Source organism: Erythrolamprus reginae, chromosome 6, assembly GCF_031021105.1.
Source record: "Erythrolamprus reginae isolate rEryReg1 chromosome 6, rEryReg1.hap1, whole genome shotgun sequence".
Classification (NCBI taxonomy): domain Eukaryota; kingdom Metazoa; phylum Chordata; class Lepidosauria; order Squamata; family Dipsadidae; genus Erythrolamprus; species Erythrolamprus reginae.
This window is the reverse complement of record NC_091955.1, coordinates 37,452,990-37,472,038: the sequence shown is the minus strand read 5'-3', so window position 1 is coordinate 37,472,038 and position 19,049 is coordinate 37,452,990. Positions and strand designations below refer to the sequence as shown.

At 42.4% G+C, this 19,049-nt stretch overlaps 1 protein-coding gene across 4 annotated transcripts in view; it reads right to left on the bottom strand.

Annotated features, from left to right (window-relative positions):
- The window catches only part of CNTN1 (contactin 1), a 760,044-nt gene that overhangs the window by 460,374 nt on the left and 280,621 nt on the right, over window positions 1–19,049 (bottom strand). For all 4 annotated transcript variants that reach the window (XM_070755541.1, XM_070755544.1, XM_070755542.1 and 1 more), the window contains 2 exons: window positions 15,183–15,215; window positions 13,364–13,402 (listed from right to left, as the gene is read on the bottom strand). In XM_070755541.1, coding sequence (XP_070611642.1) covers window positions 13,364–13,402; window positions 15,183–15,215 — 72 coding nt within the window. The remainder of the gene's footprint in view (window positions 1–13,363; window positions 13,403–15,182; window positions 15,216–19,049) is intronic.

The window sequence follows — 19,049 nt, the reverse complement described above, 5'->3', positions numbered from 1 at the left end:
GAGGTACGAATGTCTGTCTGGTGGTGGGCACAAACTTGAGCACTTGTTATATGTTGTGTGTGTGTTTTTATATTATAAAAATCAATACTCGACCATGTCGGGTGCGCGAAGACATCGCTCCGTCTTCACGGCACTCTTTTTCTCGTCGTAGGGCGCGATTTGCGCTCCGTTGGAGCCCAGGGGGCTCAACGCAGGACAGGGGGTCTCCCGGAGCCACTGCCCCGGAGGGTAGGGAAAGCCCCAAAGCTACAACAATGAAGAACCGCATCCAGGCAGCTGTCCGGGCACGGCCATAGCAGCTGTCTCACGAAGGGAGTCTAGAAAAGCACAAAGAAGTCTACAAAGAGCCGGATCAACAGAGAAGAGAGAAGATAAGCACCTTAAGGTAATCTTTTGGTATATACCATCCAAAAAAGAAAAGAGAAGATCTCAACGCTAAAGGAGATTTATAAACAAAGCCTTTAACCTGAAAGTGATATCCATCCGCAAAGGAAGAATACAGCCAGATCTATTTGTCTTTGTGGAGTTGCATTGGTTTTTTTTTTTTTAAAGGAACGACAATTTTACACTTTCTATTTCATCACATACAATAGACATTATACAGTGTTTTTCGTATTTTTAAAACTATAATTACAGTGTTCCCTCGATTTTCGCGGGTTCAAACTTCGTGAAAAGTCTATACCACGGTTTTTCAAAAATATTAATTAAAAAATACTTTGCGGGTTTTCCCCCTATACCACGATTTTTCCTGCCCGATGATGTCATATGTCATCGCCAAACTTTCATCTGCCTTTAATAAATATGTATTTTTAATAAACTTTAATAAATAAACATGGGGAGTAATGATCTAAATGGTTGCTAAGGGAATGGGAAATTGCACTTTAGGGGTTTAAAGTGTTAAGGGAAAGCTTGTGATACTGTTCATAGCCAAAAATAGTGTATTTACTTCCGCATCTCTACTTCGCGGATATTCGACTTTCGTGGGCGGTCTCGGAACGCATCCCCCGCGAAAATCGAGGGAACACTGTATCTCTAATTTCAAATTGCTACAAATATTTGGACTGATAAATAAATAATTGGAAGAATATTTTGTTTGGACTATTTTAGAATGAATTGAATAAATGAAATGAAATTAATTGAATAAACGATTTATAGATTGTTTTTAATGAATTTTTACCTTGTTGGAATAAAATTTTGAACCTTATTTTTATTTTTCCTATTTTTATCTGGAATTTGAGTTCAAGGAATAAAGAGAATAAAGAGAAAAAACTTTGGAGACATGTATTAGGGGACTATTTTTTCTTCAGACACCAGAAGCGTAATGATCTATTTTTTTAAGAAAGGAAGAAAGAATAGACTTATTTTTACTGAATTTTGGACTTTATAAACGTTATATTTGATATTGGCTTTGGAGTTTTTATTTTTGGACTTTCATACTAAAACATAACTGTTTTAAGCAATTTTTTTTCTCTCTATTTGAACTTTTGATAATTTTTGCCTTTTTGTTTTCTTGTAATATTGCTAAGAAAATATTTTGATTTTTATTTCTCCCCTTTTAAATTTTTACATATATATTTTTGGATTAAACAATTTTAATATTTTTCCTACTATTTTCTTTCCCTGCTTTCTCTTTTTTATTAACTAAATTAGAAATATAATATGTGCTAGCAACCCTGTTTTTTCCCTTTCTGTACCTGCCCCACCACCTTAAGATTTAATATTTAAGAGATTGATCTTTCTTTTTTTCTCTATTTCTTGCTTTTCTTGTCCCAGTATTATTATAACTTTGCTTCTATTGACTTTCCTTTCTCTCTTTACTTAATTTTCTCCCTTTTTTGCTTTTTCTTTTTTTTCATATTGTTATTAAATTTAAATTGATATTTTCTATACTCCTTTCCTCTTTATTTTATTTTATATTTTTTATTGTTGGTATTATAATTGCCAATTTATTCTTTAACTGTGGAAAATAAGAGATTGTTTTAAGAAATTGTATAACAAGGTTTAAATTTTTCAGATATGAAAGGTTCTTACAGGGCACAAAGTGTGACTTCGGTGACAACAACAACAACTCGAAAGCAAACATCTACTCCAACCCCAACCCCTACACCCAAAGTATCTCCAATATCATCTCCACTACAACAGACAATAACAACAATGTTAGCCAAGGAAAAAGAAAAAGAGAAAGAAAAGCCACCTTCAGTCTATACAAGATACATTAGCAGGTATCCAAGATTTCATGCAGAAGACACAAACTCAGACAAAAACTCAACTTGAAACAAATAAAGAGGAAGTGAAAAAATACTTCGAAGAAATGAAGCAAGAGATGAAAAATGAGATGGGCACGTTGAAAACAGAGATTAAAAAAAGAGATTGGCAAACTTAAAACTGAAATTGATGAAGTCAAAGGGAGTATGGGTGAAATGGATGGAAATATGAAAGTAATACAACAAAATTTACAAGAGAACGAAAAAAGAATAAAAGCAACAGAAGATAAAAATCCAAGATATGGGACAGAAAGTAGAAGAATATGAAGATAACAATAATGCAGCCTGCAGAGGCTTCGACGCAGCAATAACCAACCTTGAAGATTTATCAGCAAACATGGCAGAAGTAATAGGAGGAATTAAACAAATGTCACTTATATTTTTAGATGCTAAGAAAGCGTTCGATAACGTAGATTGGAATTTTATGAAAATACAATTGAATAAGATGGAGGTCGGAACTAAATTATTTAATATAATAGATGCCATATATTCTGAACAATCAGCTAGAAACAAACAGAAAAATTAACAATACAGAGAGGAGTAAGACAAGGTTGCTCAATATCGCCATTATTATTTAACTTAACATTAGAAGTTTTGCTGATAAAAATAAGAGCAGAGAGGGAAATAAAAGGACTGAAGATTAAAAAAGAAACTTATAAAGTGCAAGCATTCGCCGATGATGTAGTTTTCATTATAGAAGATGCTACAACATCAATCTTAAGGTTAATAAAGCTAATTGAAGAATACGGGAACGTCGCAGGTTTGAAAATAGATAAAGAAAAGACACAGATATTAACAAAAAACATGACAGAGATATAGAGAAAATATCTAGAAAATTTAACAAATATGAAAATCACAAAAAAGGTGAAATATTTAGGTATATGGATGACCTCCAAAGCCAGATCTTTAAAAAACAATAACTATTTAAAATTATTAGGATAGATCAAAAAAGATTTCGAAATTTGGAATAATTTGCAATTATCACTAGTGGGAAGAATTTCCACAATTAAAATGAATATTCTACCCAAAATTTTATTTCTTTTTCAAGTTATTCCTATTAATCCCGGACCAACAGAAGTCCAGAGGCAGGGATTCCCAGCAAGGGGAGGCTCAGGGAAATCCAAGCACTTCGGCTGGCAATGGAAGTCCGGAGGCGGGGCATTCCAGCGCCGGCGGCTCGGGTTCGTAAGGTGACAATAGTTCGGAAGAAGAGGCAAAAAAATCTTATACACCGGGATCATATCATGAAAAGTTCATATGAAGAGGGGTTCGTAAGACGAGGTATCACTGTACTTATTATTCAGCAGGATATCATACATTTAGTTGGATTGACTATATATTAATGAATAGAGTGGGCAATATACAAGTTAAAAAAGTAGATATAAAAAGTATTTGGTTGTCAGATCATGCCCCACTATTGGCAGAATTGGAAATAGATCAGGAATGTAATCAAAGAATTTGGAGATATAATGCAGTCATAACTTCTAACGAACATGACAAAGATAAACTGCAGACAGAGTTATGTGAATATTTTAGAATTAATGATGTAGGCGATATTCAACAATCAATTGTTTGGGATGCGTGTAAGGCTTATATGAGGGGACAATGTATATGTATGGAAGCAGATATTAGAAAGAGGTGGGGTAGAGAAAGGGAGAGTAAGATAAGGGAAATAGATTTGATACAAGAGCATTTGAGATTAACTAAAAGTAGGGAATGGTATACCCTATTGAAATTGAAAAGGAAACAATTGAAAGTGTATGATGAGATCCAATGGAATAAAATGAGAATGACAATGTGACAAAAATATTGAGCTGGGAAACAAAATCAATGCAAAAAATGGCAAGATATTTGAACAAGAGGAAAGAAAAAACATGTATATTAGCATTGAGAGACACTAGTGGAGTGGCTAGATATGGTAAAGAGCAGTTAGACAAGATAATAAGAAAATATTATGAGGATTTGTATAAAGAGGAGCAGGTAAATATAGGAGTCCTTAATGTTGGGAAAATAGTAAGCAAAAAAGATAAACAAATATTGAATGCAGAAATTACACAAGATGAAATTGCTAGAGTTATTAAAGGCTTAAAATAAGCCAAAGGATCCAGCCTGGTTGGGTTCACAGGAGAATTTTATAAAACCTATATAAATGAATTGTTGCCACATTTGGGAAAATTGTTTAATAATATATTGTTAACTCATGATATCCCGCAGACATGGAAGATTTCAGAGATTGTTACCATCCTGAAGATTGACCGATGTTTAAGAGAGCCAGGGTCCTACCGTCCTATTAGTTTGGCAAATCAAGATTATAAAATATTTATAAAGATATTGGCAAACAGACTTGAACATATTTTACCAAAAATAATTGAGGAGGATCAACCCTCCCGCCCCTTCCCCCAGTATTTCCTGTAGAGGAGGAGCTGTGATTGGTACAGCCTGCTGCCAATCAGATAGCTCTCTCAGTACCTCCTTTCTGTGTAGAGAAGGAGCTGTGATTGGTTCAGCCTGCTGCCAATCAGGCAGTTGAGTGGTAGCAAGAGCAGAAAGGAAAAAAACCCTCCTGTTGCCAGCCATGAGGTTTCTTTCCTCCCTGCCTTTCACATCGGAACTGTGGAGCTTTGGGACAGTTTTCATGTCAGTGAAAGTCAGTGACTCTAGTATAAGTCGAGGTTGGATTTTTCAGCACATTTTTGTGCTGAAAATGTCGACTTATACTCGAGTATATACAGTAATTAAATATGAGGGACAAATTTTGTGAAACTATAAAATAGATTTATAAAGGGAATGAAGCATTTATAAAAGTGAAGGGACAAAGAACGCAGAGAATTAAAATTCAAAATGGTACCAAGCAGGGATGCCCTTTATCTCCAATGTTATTTGTAATAGCAATAGAGACATTAGCTAATAAGATAAGACAAGATAACACTTGGGTAGGATATAAAATAGGGGATTTAGAAATGAAATTAAACATATTTGCAGATGATGCAATTATACTGACCCAGACCCCAACGGAGATGATTAAAGGTATAAGAAATATTTTGCAAGAGTTTCAACAGTAATTGGGATTATCAGTCAATATGGAAAAATCAGAGATTATGTGTTTAAATACAGGTCTGAGAAAGCAGATAGAAATTAGGAAAGAATCAGGGTTGAAGTTAGGACTAAAGAAAATTAAATACTTGGGAATTTGGTTATTGAGAGATCCAGTGAAAATTGAGGAGGTGAATTATAGACAAATATGGAAGAAAATGTTGAAACAGATGAGGAGCTGGAAAGAGAAAAAGCTAAGGAGAATGGCTAAAATAAGAGAATTAAAAATGATGATAGTTCCCAATATGATACACCTGTTTCAGGTATTGCCAGGGGGTTTATCAGCATCAAAGTTCAGGGAGTGGGACAAAAACTTAATTATTGGGTTGAAGAAGGTAAAAGACTGAGAGTAAGGAAAAAGTGGTTAATAGCTAATGAAAAAGAGGATGGATGCGGATGTCCCTGTTTGGAGTTGTATAGAGAAGTATTTCAAATTGAAAGATTAATGGAGTTGCAATTATTTGAAAATAAATGTGTGAAATTGGAAAAAGGGATGAATGGGATGAAGAATAGAGAACTAATTTTATAAGGTGGAATAAGAGAGATCTAGATAAATTAATAGATCCCATGAAAGGTACTATGGAAATCTGGAAAAAATGGCAGGGGAAAATAGGATTATACAAATCAAAACTGTCATCGTTATATGTAATAAATAGAGATAATGGAACAAATTTAAATAGGGTTATAGGAGAGTTGAAGGGAAGAGGGATAACTAAGATAGAATAGTTATATGAAAAGGATGGGAGGCCAGATAGAAATTATATAGAATGGTGGTTGGGTAAGGGAAGATGGCTACCAATAAATGCAATATGTAAATATCTCAATGAAAGGGAGAATAAAGAAGCACTATTTAGTGAGGAGATAGAGTTAGAGGAAAAAATAAGAGAAAAAAGTGAGGGTACCAAGGCGCAAGCAAGTAATATATCTAAGATGTTAGTGCAGTCAGATGGGTATGTGACCCAAGGATTGACTAAATGGTGGCAGAGTGAAATACAAGTAGATGTGCAAGAGATGAAAAATATAGTGGAGAATATAAGGAAAATTAAGAATACAAGGGTTAGGGAAATGAGAAGGAAAATATTACATAAGTGGTATTACACACCTGTTCAACTTGCATATTTTCAGCAGAATGTTAAAGGTGTCTGTTGGCATGGGTGCCAAGATAAAGGAGTGTTCATGCATATGTTTTGGGAATGCCTGGTAGTGCAGAATTTATGGAAAAAAGTACAACAGGATATTAATAGGATGTTAAATATATGATGGATAATTACTAAGGAAATGGCAGTATTAGTTAAAAGCAATGCGATGGGAGAATTCATAAAAATAAAACAAGCAGCAATAGAAAGCGCTCAGATGGTAATAGTCTTGGGTTGGAAGGATGCGACAAAATGGACAATGCAAAATTGGTATCAGTACATGATGGATCATATCCAATTTGAGATTATGGATAAAAGGATGAATTCGATTATTGAAACTGATTTGCGACAACTGATGGGATGATGGGAGAAAGTAAGATGATATATGGCTAGTAGAATCCGAGACCAAGCTACAAGCAATAAATTGGAATCACTTTATAATATGTAAACAGAGTTAAAAGAACCGTTGCACTTACCTGAACGTTCTTCTCGCTGCACTGCAAGGAGAGTCCAACATGGGTTAATCTTCAGCCTAGCTGGAAGGGACTGAGTTAAAAATTAGCATAATTTACTGGTCCAACCCCCATGCTGCCCTTCCCGGGTCAGTCTTACAATAAAATGAAGTCATAGTGATAGTAAACCAAAGAACTTTATTAATTAACTAACTTGGAAGTAACTCAAACTATGACAACCCTGAGACCCTGGGCCCAAACAGCCGGGTGGGTTTGGACTCTCCTTGCAGTGCAGCGAGAAGACCGTTCAGGTAAGTGCAACGGTTCTTCTCCACTTGCACTGCTTCGGAGAGTCCAACATGGGATATACCCAAGCTTAACTCATTAGGGGGGGAAAGGCTGGACCAGGGGCGCAGTATCGGTGCAAACTCTCTGCAGTACTCTGCGTCCAAAGGCTGCTTCCGCAGAAGCGAAAGTGTCCAATCTGTAATGTTTAACGAATGTATTAGGCGTGGCCCAAGTTGCCGCACGGCAAATATCGTCGATCGGGGCCTGTGTCGTCCATGCCGCTGAAGTGGCTGCACTCCTTGTTGAGTGCGCTGTGATGCCTCTTGGTATCGGTGTAGACCTTGATTTGTAAGCCGTGATGATGCAGGAACGAATCCAGCAACTAATTGTCTTGGGCGAAACTTTACTCCCCATAGATGCTGGAAAATATGCGACAAATAGGGCTTCTGTTTTTCTAAAGGTGTTAGTCCGTCGAATATAAAGTTTGATGGCCCGTCTGACATCCAACTTGTGCCATCTTAGTTCCAGTGGGTGGGACCCCTGGGCACAAAAGTCTGGCAGTACAATGTCCTGAGATCTGTGAAAGACCGTGTTCACCTTAGGTAGGAAGGCGGGATCTGGCCTGAGGACCACTCTTTTGGTGTGGAAGATACATAAGTCCGGCCGGACTGATAGGGCTGAGAGTTCGGAGACCCTCCTTGCTGATGTGATTGCCGTGAGGAAAGCTGTCTTCAGAGATAACAGGCGTAGCGGTATCTCCCTCAAGGGTTCGAAGGGAGGCTCCGTGAGGGCCTGTAACACCAGTGGTAGATCCCATGTGGGGAAACGGTGTATAGTAGGAGGTCTAATGTTCGCTGCTCCCCTAATAAAATCCCGAATCCATGGGTGCTGGGAGATTGGAGTAGCAAAGTCCATTTTAAGTATAGTGGCAATAGCTGCCGTTTGCCTGCGGAGTGTATTTGGAGCCAATCCTTTATCCAAACCGGCTTGTAAGAACTCCAGAATTTGGATCACTGAAGGTGACTGAGGATCCTGATTACGACCTCTGCAGAAAGCACAGTAGGCTTTCCAGGTAGCCTGGTAAATTCGCGTTGTGGAAGGACGGCGTGCTGCCTGTATGGTGGATATCACCTTATCCGGAACCTGTTCCCTTCTTAGTCTCTCCCCCTCAAGTGCCACACGGCAAGACTCCACCACTGGGGGTCTGGGTGGCAAATTGATCCCTGTGTCAGCACCACCTTGTGATGTGGAATGCGCCAAGGGGGAGAAATTGAAAGGTCCACTAGGTCCGCAAACCAAGGGCGTCTGGGCCAATGAGGAGCTACCAGGAGAATTTCTGCTTGTTCTTGTAATAGTTTGTGTATTACCCTCGGAATTAGGCAGACGGGGGGGAATGCATACAGCAGCTCCCTCGGCCATGGGCAGGCTAGAGCATTGATCTGTTCCGCTCCTGGTGAGGGGAACCTTGAGAAGAACCTCGGTAGGTGGCTGTTGTGGCAGGTGGCGAATAGGTCCACTGCTGGAATCCCAAATCTGCGCACAATGTCCTGGAAAAGATCCGAACTCAGGCTCCACTCTGTCGGGTCGATAGTAGTCCGACTGAGCCAATCTGCCTGTATGTTGGAGGTGCCGGATATGTGCTCTGCTCGCAGAGATGCGAGGCGTTGCTCTGCCCACCTGAACAGGGACTGAGATTCTCTCATCAGGCGACCTGATTTCGTGCCGCCTTGATGGTTGATGTGTGCCCTGGTCGCCACATTGTCTGTAAGTATCAGTACATTTCGGCCCCTCACCAGGCCCGTGAAGTGTCGTAGAGCTAGGTGGACTGCTCTGAGTTCCAAGTAATTGATGTTGGTGCATGCGAGGTCCTCTGGACTCCATAATCCTTGGGCCATCCCTACCTCGGAGTGAGCTCCCCAACCTGAGAGACTCGCGTCCGTAGTTATCGTCACCTCTTGTTGTAGTAGGAACGGCGATCCTTGATGTAGCGCCGACGACTTCCACCATGGGAGCGATCTGCGTACGTCTGGTGAGATTGTCACCAATCTGGAAGAGTGGCTGGTCCGGTTTTGTTGAAAAGGAATGAGAAACCACTGCAGTGGTCTGGCATGCAGTCTGGCCCAGGGAACAATGTCTATGCAGGAGATGAGAACTCCCAACAGCTGGGACAGAAAGGCCAACGTTACTGTACGGTTGCGTTGCGCTTCTGTGATCAGCGACCTGACCTTGACCTGGCGGTCTGATGATAGGAAGACCTTGCCTTCCGTGGTGTCTATGTAGGTACCTAGGTGAGGTAAGTACCTGGTCGGTATGAGATGACTCTTTTGGTAGTTGATTGAGAACCCCGCCTCTGCCAAGGTCTCCATAGTCTCCGACAGGTCGCGTCGTGCCCGACTGTAGCTGCTGGACAGTATAATAATATCGTCCAGATACGCCATCAGTCGTAGCGGGCGTGTCCGTAACTCCGCAGTGAGGATGTCCAATAACTTTGTAAAAGTCCTGGGAGCTGACGATAGGCCAAAAGGCATCGCCTTGTACTGGAAATGGTGGTTTTCGAAACAAAACCGAAGGTATTTCCTGGAATCTGGATGCACTGGGACATGGAGGTATGCCTCTTTGAGGTCTATTGACGTCAGCCAGTCCTGTTGACGTATTGCGGATAGTATGGTCCTTAGAGAGTGCATTTTGAACCTTCGGTATTTTATGTATAAGTTCAACTGCTTCAGGTTGAGGATGAGGCGGCAACCCCCTGAGGCTTTGGGTACTATAAACACTATGGAATAGTACCCCTGTTTCTCCTGGTGTGGAGGAACCTTCTCGATGGCCCTGATTTGAAATAGATGATGAATTTCTTGGTAAAGGAGGTTGCGCTTGTGATTGTTGGAGAGAACCGGACACTCCAGAAATCTGTTTGGAGGATTCAGGGTAAACTCCAGGGTGAGTCCTTGAGTTATGGTATTTATGGCCCAAGTGTCGGTGGACATAGATGCCCAGGAGGCGGTGAAGTGCTGCAGCCGCCCCCCTATGGGAACTGACTTGGTAGAGTCATTTGTTCCTTCTAAAGCCTCCCCTGTTGGAACCTCTATAGGTCCTCCTTGATTGTTGGAACTGCCTGTTCCTATCTCCAAAGCCACCCCTGTCCCCTCTGTAGGACAGTTGGGAGTAGGACCCCTGGGTATATGATCTTCCAGCCTGGGGTGCAGAGGGGGAAGATTCGGCCCGAAAGGGCTGGCGCCTAGAATATGGAGCAGTGCGTCTTTCCTGCCTTCTGTAAGTTCTAGGCATGACTTTCTTCTTGTCCTTGTCTTCCACAAGGACTTTGTCCAGAGATTCTCCAAACAATCTTGACCCATCAAATGGGGCCGAGGCTAGACGTCCTTTGGACTTGGCGTCAGCTTGCCAAGTCCGGAGCCAGAGTAAGCGTCGGGATGACTGGTTTGCTGCTAGGGCTCGTGAGGAGAAACGAGATGCAGACAGAGTGGCATCTGCCGAGAATTCTGCCGCGGCTAGCAACTTGTTAAGGTCCTGCCTTAAGCGACCCTCCTCAGGTCCCAGCTTCGAGAGCATTTCTTGGAGCCAAAGGACCGAAGCTCTGTTAAAAAATGAGGCTGCCGAAGCTGCTTTGAGGGCCCATGCCGACATCTGGTGAGCTTTTTTATTAATTGCCTCTGCCTTCCGGTCTTCCGGCTTTAGGCCATCTGCCACCTCGGAAGGAACTAATGCGTTAGATACTAGAGCTGCAATCGGAGCATCTACCGTTGGAAATTCAAGTAACTTTTCCAATTCTGGCTCAAATGCATAAAATTTATGCTCAGAAGCTGTTGGGCCTAGAGCAGCTGCTGGGTATTGCCAAGGCCTTTGTACATTGTCCAAAAAGAGCTTAGGGGCTGGTATAAGGTCAGCATCCCTTTGGATCTCCATGAGCACCCTCGAGGCTGGAGGAGGGGCTGATGCAGAATCTGTGGGCTTTTCAGGGGTGCCCAAAGCCACAGTCATCTTTGCTTTATTAAGCAGTACGCGAAAGATAGCGGGTCTAAAGAGGCCTGTATATGTTGGTGGTTCCGGGGGTGCTCCTTCATCCTCAGATAGGCCATCATCTGGCTCTGAGCCCTGCCCTCTGAATGCAGGATCTTCTAGGAAGGAGTCATGAGCAGGGGATGGGGGAGCCGGTGCTGCCCAGATATTCCTTTGTAGGGAAGGAGGAGGAGTAGGATTTAGTGAGGCAGGAGGTGCATTTGCTTGTTGCACTCCCGTTACTATGCCATGTGAATATGCTGAAGCAATCATATCCTGCAAGGCTGGTGGCAGGCGTTGCCAGGTATCTGGAGATGATCTGAGCCCCGCAGCTGTTGGGGTGAATGTGGCAGTAGGCAATGGTGGGGGCGGCATGTGCCATGCAGGAGAGACAGAGGATGGCCTGGTAACCTCAGGTCTTATAGGTTCTGCCACCTGGGATGGGCCCCCGAACCTATCTGGGGACCAGTCCCTGTCTGTTGCCAAACCACTTCCTTCTGGGAGTCTTGGTGGAGTCCCAGTTATCACACCCCCACTCTGACCTGGCACTGATGAGACAGTGGCATTGCATTGCTTCTGAGCCTCTAGTTGCTCCTCCAATGCTTTAATTCGACGCTCGGCCTCTCTTAATCCAGATGATGACTGAGAGGTTTTTGACTTTGCCTTTGAGGAGTGTGTCTTCTCCTTGGCCTTTGTGGCTGAGGGCTCTGCTGTCCCCTGCTGTGGAAGATCAGCCATTGGGGAGTTAATTGCAAGCCTCCGTAACGTGAGAATGGAGGAAAGAGCCTTTTCTTTTGTTATAACCAGTATTACCGAGCGAAAAAATGGCCACCGCAATTCTTTTTCCTGTGTAACAGGAAATCCGGTCTCTTCCTGCCCCTCTAGGACCCAGGCCGGAAGTCGGTTGCTCCAAAATGGCGGCTCCCTGTGTGCCGCGCCATCTTGTAATGGCCCCTCCCTTATGTAGCCGACTCAGGCGGCAAAGGGGAATAATCGGTTTAAATCCGATCCCGGGTGGCGTTTTTGGGCGGGAATTTCAAATTGCTCGCTCTGGCCCAGCATAGTAAAAGAAAAACGCCTCGCCCTGAGGTATGGCCGCGCAGGCCGGGGACCTCTGCCGGTGTCGTTCTGTGGCGGGAGATTTGAATCTCCTCCTGCTGCAAGGAACGGTATGGCCGCGCAGGCCAGGGACCTTCATCACCGGTAACCTCCAATCTTGGGAGCTGTACCCACGCAGGGAACAGGCTCCGAACTGGGAAAGCCGAATTTGGGGCCATACTCCACAGAGCAGGGTCCCCAACGAGGTGTGCTGCTCCATAAATCTGGAATAGAAACAGAAAGGAGAAAAATTCATTAAGTACAGTTAGCACATTTATTTCAAACAGTTAATACAGATAAATATACAATTAATAGCAAATAAGAAACAATTAAAACTACTCCTAGACTCTAAGAGTCCTAGGAGGAAAAACTCATGTGTCCCTACACTATGACTGAGTTTTTTAGACTGACCCGGGAAGGGCAGCATGGGGGTTGGACCAGTAAATTATGCTAATTTTTAACTCAGTCCCTTCCAGCTAGGCTGAAGATTAACCCATGTTGGACTCTCCGAAGCAGTGCAAGTGGAGAATGGTAAGAAACACCCCCAAATTGGTGGTGGTAGGTGAATGTTTTTCTGGTGGTGGACACCAATCACAGAGTACTTGTTGTATGTTGTGTGTGTGTTCATATTTTATAAAATCAATTTAAAATTTTAATTAAAAAAAGAGAAACTACCAATCAAAATAGAAATTACTTAGGTAAGTAACCTGATAAGATATCAAAACAAGTCTCATATAGCTTTAATGTTTTCCTTTGTTTTTAAAATTGTTTACATTTTATTAAAACAATTTTTTTCAACTGCTTTTTATTACATGTAAATTACTTCGAGAATCATTGGGGATCATAAGCAGTAATTATTTTATATTTTCTGTTTAAATTGTAAAACTTTGTCCATTAAATATACTATTGCCTGTTAATTGAAAACAAGACTAGTATTTTTTAAAAAAATTTGCTTAAAGATATAAAATCATTCACTGAATTATCCAATTTTACATGAGAATAGAAGAGCTCAACTTACCTCGTACGTGAACTGTGATTCCATGTATCATGTCACGAACTGTTAAGTATTGGAATAGAAAAACAAAACATTATTTTTTCAGCTTTTTCAATGAGTTCCCCAACCCATGAGCAGCTACTAAGTTAAAAATATCACTGCTTCTGTAAGACATACCAATATTATTACTTTACAGAAAAATCACTTGAATATTATTTTATTACCAGGGATGCACCAAATAGTACTTGACTTGGGTTGTACCAGACATTTGAAACAAATCTGGGGTTCAGTGAAAAAAGAAAAGCAAAAAGCAAAGCTCATGCAAAAAAATACAGAACAGTTGATATATTAACTTTAATTACCTGCATATTAAATAGTAACTTTAATCAGAATGTTACACTAGTGTATTTTACCAAATTATTCACTGATAAAGGAAACATTTAGTCTTGACTTAAAAGCAATAGAACAATAGTGACATGATTAATAATACACATTCAACTCCGATAGTTTGGCATATCTTAAATATTACTTCCTGTATCCAAAGATGTCCATTCAACTGTTGAGTATTTATATTTCATTTCAGTATTTCTTTCTTAAACTTAAAAGACCTAGCTGAGATAAAATTAAATGTTTCAGGTAAAATATCTAAAATGTAGTTAGTTGTTTTTACTCAATGCCAAAGCTTCCATGGATATCAGAGGCAAAGATTCAGCCATTATTGATTGCACACCTCAAAAAAATATGAAATACAGTGGTACCTCTACTTAAGAATGCCTCTACTTAAGAACTTTTCTAGATAAGAACCGGGTATTCAAGATTTTTTTGTCTCTTAAGAACCATTTTCTACTTAAGAACCCGAGCACGAAAATTTGAGGGCAGCATTCCCCTTTAAATCCCGGCCATCTTGGGCTTTTCTGAGCTGACAGAGGAGCCTTTTGGTGGTGCTTAAGAAGGCTTTGGCAGTCCAGAGAGAATGAAGCATTTTCCTTTCTCTGGGCACTTGGAGAGGGAATAAACTTATGCCAGGGGCCAGAGAAAAGAAACGCTCCCTTTGCTCTGGGCAGCCCCAAGCGAACGGAGTGTTTTCCTTTCTCTGGGTGCTTGGAGAGGGAATAAACCACTACGCTGTGGTGACTCCCTCGCGCTACTTCCCACACACCTGGCACAAGGTTGCCTCCCAGAGCGTCTGGGCATGGAAAGGCAAAAGGGGGTGCTTTGCCCTGGCCGAATCAACTTGGCTTCAGCCAAACCAAGGAGTCACCACAGTGAAGGAAAAGCGTCGGCTACAAAGCTTCTTCCTTCTCCTCCTCCCACCCAAATTCCGAGCTTTTATTTCTTTCCTAATGGGTTTGCACGCATTATTTGCTTTTACATTGATTCCTATGGGAAAAACTGCTTCTACTTACAAACTTTTCTACTTAAAAATCTGGTCACGAAATGAATTAAGTTCTTAAATAGATGTACCACTGTATCCCTAAGCAGTTGATGTTGTTTAAAAAAAGGTGAATTTCACATTTGGTGTTAGAATGCTACAAAATCTTAAAGTGTGGTTTCACAGGACAGGTTTCTTAATAATATTTGAGCAATAATTGATTGGATACTTCTCTGACCCATAAATCATAGCTTGCAAACAACAATGGCTATTTCATAAAATACACAAAGTCAAAATCAATAACTGCATTATGGCTTAGCTTGATGCATGATCTGCATTGTCATTTATCATACTTATATCATCACTAACAGCACAAATCTGTCAAAGTTTGAACCTTAGATGCCTTGAAAATCTATGTTTACATCAATCTACAAAAAAAGGAAAGGAGGGGATTTCTGCTACATTACTTACCATTACTTCCAATAGCAGTTGAGTATTTCAGGCCTATTTTAATAAAAAGAGAGTAAAGAATTTTTTAAATAAGCAGTTACATTTTGTTTATAAAAATAGAAGCAGTCTCCTGACTATTTTTTTTTTCATTTTTTTCTCCACATTGAAAAATATACAAAACATCACATATACCTTCAATATCAATTCATAGACATGTATCATCTCATTATATTTAACTATAATACCCTAGATTGCATTCTAAATTTTAATTTTTATTATTTATTTCCCCCACTCCCCTCTTTCTATCTCAGGTGCCAATTCCACCTCAGTTATCTACTTTCTTACAGCTTCTCTCCACTTTTCTACTACCCTCTCTTCCTCCCCTCCTACTCTCTTCTCTCTCCCTCTTCCCTACTTCCGCCTATACCCTCTACAAACCATCCCAAAATGGCTAATTTTAATTTTATTAAGTGACAGAAAAAATCCCTCTTAATTTGTTCTATATGATCACAATCTTAAATCTTTATTCCCATTTCAATTCTACTATAATTTGACTATATTTATATTTCATAAATTGTTCACATCCTGTATCAAAAATATATTACATATAGGCTTGATAACTGTGATATCTTCACAGCTGCGTTTTATCTGCTTTGCTTTTGTTTTGTTTTTCATAGCATTCAAGGCTTTTTGAGTGTGGGAGAGCACTTTGGCTGATTAACAGTCTGTTTTGGACAGTATTTTCCTTTTCATAAACCAACTTTTTGCAACCAGTTGCGATGGCAGTTTGCGGATCCAGTGCGGGAGCAGACGGCCAAGAGGGTGTTGAAGCAATTGAAACAAGGCTTGCCCCTGTTGGCGGAATATATGAGTGACTTCCACGGCCTCATGGTGCAGGTGCTGACCCGAGAGGTGCGTCGGGCTGGGCTGTCCTCCCCCCGAGTTTCTGGTGCCACGCCTGTGCCTGCTCCGCATTGGGGGGTGCCATCTGTGCCAGTCCAGTACCCGGTTCCTGCACCTCGTCGTTTCATAATAATAATAATAATAATAATAATAATAATAATAATAATAATAATAATAATTTATTAGATTTGCATGCCACCCCTCTCCGAAGACTCATGCTTGCCTTGCCTCCTCATATGTCGAATCGTGCATCTCTGGGGGAACCAATGGATGTGAGCTTTGTTCGATCCCGCGTGACCCCTGGGGAGAGGGCTCATCGACGTGCGACAGGTGTGTGCTATTATTGGGGGGGGCACGTCATTTTGCAAATGCTTGTCCTCGCAAATGGCAGAGCACGGCTGCTGCCACTGTCCCAATCACACCCGTGCCAACTGCTGCCATCCCGACTCCAGAGTGTGCACCCCACGTTTCAACCACAGTTCCTGATTCCTCGGTGTCGGTTCCCATGCCCCTGGTTTCCCAGCCAGAGGCTCAGTCGGGAAACAAGGGAGCCCGGCTTGGTGGCAACGCTAGGTCAGGCCGGTATTCAACCCTCTCAGAACACTTTGGTTGATGACCCCGAATCGTACCGACAACTAACGATTGCAGTACAACTCCAGGTACATTGCCGTACCCAGCATATCGCGACTCTTGCCCTTGTGGATTCGGGAGCCACCACGAACTTCTTGGATGAGGGTTTTGCGCAGAGACATTATGTCCTGTGGAACCCCCGTTGACTGTGGAAACTATCTATGGGTGAGTTTTGTTGTCCAGGCCCATCCGGTTCCAGACCTTGCCAGTTCGTATGGTCATCGGGACCCACGAAGAGGCTCTCCTATTCTACGTCACCTGAGACCTCCATTTTCCTGTAATTTTGGGATTGTCTTGTTTACGTGTGCATGATCCTCATGTGGTGTGGTCCCAGAACATAGTCACTTTCTCAAATCTGCAGTGTGTGGACCATCACCATCATGTTTGTGCTTCTCAAGGGCCCGGGATACCTGCAGTTGTTTTACCTGAGTGCTTCACAGAATTTGCTGATATTTTCAATGAGAAGGAGGCAGATCGGCTGCCGCCACATCAGCCATATGATTGTGCCACTGAACTATTTCCGGATGCCAAGCTTCCTGCCAATCGGTTATATTCCATGCCTGAACTAGTGGCCCTCAAGGAGTTCGTTGACAAGAATCTTGCAAAAGGGTTCATCAGGCCCTCGACCTCGCCTCTGTCCATGCCTGTTCTGTTTGTTAAGAAAAAGACTGGGGACTTACGTTTGTGCTGTGATTACCAACTCCTTAATGCTATCACGGTGCGCAACCGGTACCCGTTGCCGTTGATTACCAAGTTGATGGAATGCCTGCAGGCTGCCAAAGTGTTTTCCAAGATCGATCTACACAGTGCATATAATTTGGTGAGGATACGGCCGGGAGATGAGTGGAAAACGGCGTTTGGCACCCGGTATGGGGACCTGATGAACGATGTGTTCTGGGATATGCTACACTATTTTGTGGTCATTTACCTTGATGACATTCTAGTGTACTCCCCATCACAGTCCAGTCATTTGTGGCATTTGTGCCGGGTTCTGCACCATTTGCGAGAGCAGAGTTTATATGCCAAGTTGGAGAAATGTCAGTTTTTTCAGACCACCATTGAATTTCTGGGGCACGTCATTTCTCCAGGGGGCATAGCCATGGACCCGGGCAAGGTGTTGGCTCTAAAAACCTGACAACCCCCGCAGAGGGTGAACGACGTGCAGAGATTGACCGTGACAGTGTCCCTCACCTGCCTGTTGCAGAAACACGTGCCATTTCAATGGGGTGAGGTTGAGCAGCAGGCCTTTGTGGCTCTCAAGGACGCGTTTATGAAGGAACCCCTGCTGCAGCATCCAGACCCGCATCGGCCATTTGTTGTGGAGACCGATGCTTCCGATGTCACCGTCGGCGATGTGCTTCTTCAGGCCCGTCCCGAGGGAGGCACTCTGTTCCCGTACGCCTACGACTCCCACAAGCTCACACCCTTGGAATGCAATTATATGATCTGAGAGAAAGAATTGTTGGCTGTCAAGTCTGCGTTCGGGACATGGAGGCATCATCTCGATGGAGCTTGGCATCAGGTGGAGTTCTGGACGGACCATCAGAATCTGGAGTTCCTGCAAACGTCCCAAAAGTTGAATCAATGACAGATACATTGGTCGTTCTTTGCACGGTTCAACTTTCAGATCCAGTAGTTTTCAAAAGCCTCGAGCGGACACTTTATCTTGAAAATCTGAGTTCATGCATCCCAAAGAACCAGCCCCATTACAAACTATCCTGCCCGTGGAAGCTTTGGCTGCCACCCATGACCCCGTCGATTTGAGGAGGTGTATTTGAGAGATGCAGCGGGGTGGTGGTTTTGTGGCACAGTGGGTGCGGGAGATGGGGCCCAATTCTCCCTGGACATTTGCGGATGGACTGCTCTGGTACCGGGGGCAGTTGTACGTGCCAGCAGGGCCGCGTCACGGTTTAATCATGTCCCAGTGTCACGACAATCCCGCCGCTGGTCATTCTGGTGGCTGCGGCTCCATGATGATGTACAATCCTATGTCAACACTTGTGAATGTTGTCATGCGGGCAAGTCCGCTACAGGGCCCCCGCCAGGATTGTTACAGCCATTGCCAATGCCCACGAGGCCGTGGGCAGCTGTGTCCATGGACTTTGTAACTCACTTGCCAGTCAGTGTGTTTGGGGTTCAGTACGGTGATGGTGGTGGTAGACATGCTGACTAAAATGGCACACTTCATTCCATGCCACCGAGTGCCCATAGTTCATGTCACTGCCCAACTATTCCTACAGAACATTTTCCGGCTCCATAGGCTTCCAGATCAGGTAGTGTCTGACCGGGGGACTCAATTCACGCCACGGTTCTGGAGGAAACTCATGTCCGCTTTACAGGTGCAGGTTTGTCTCG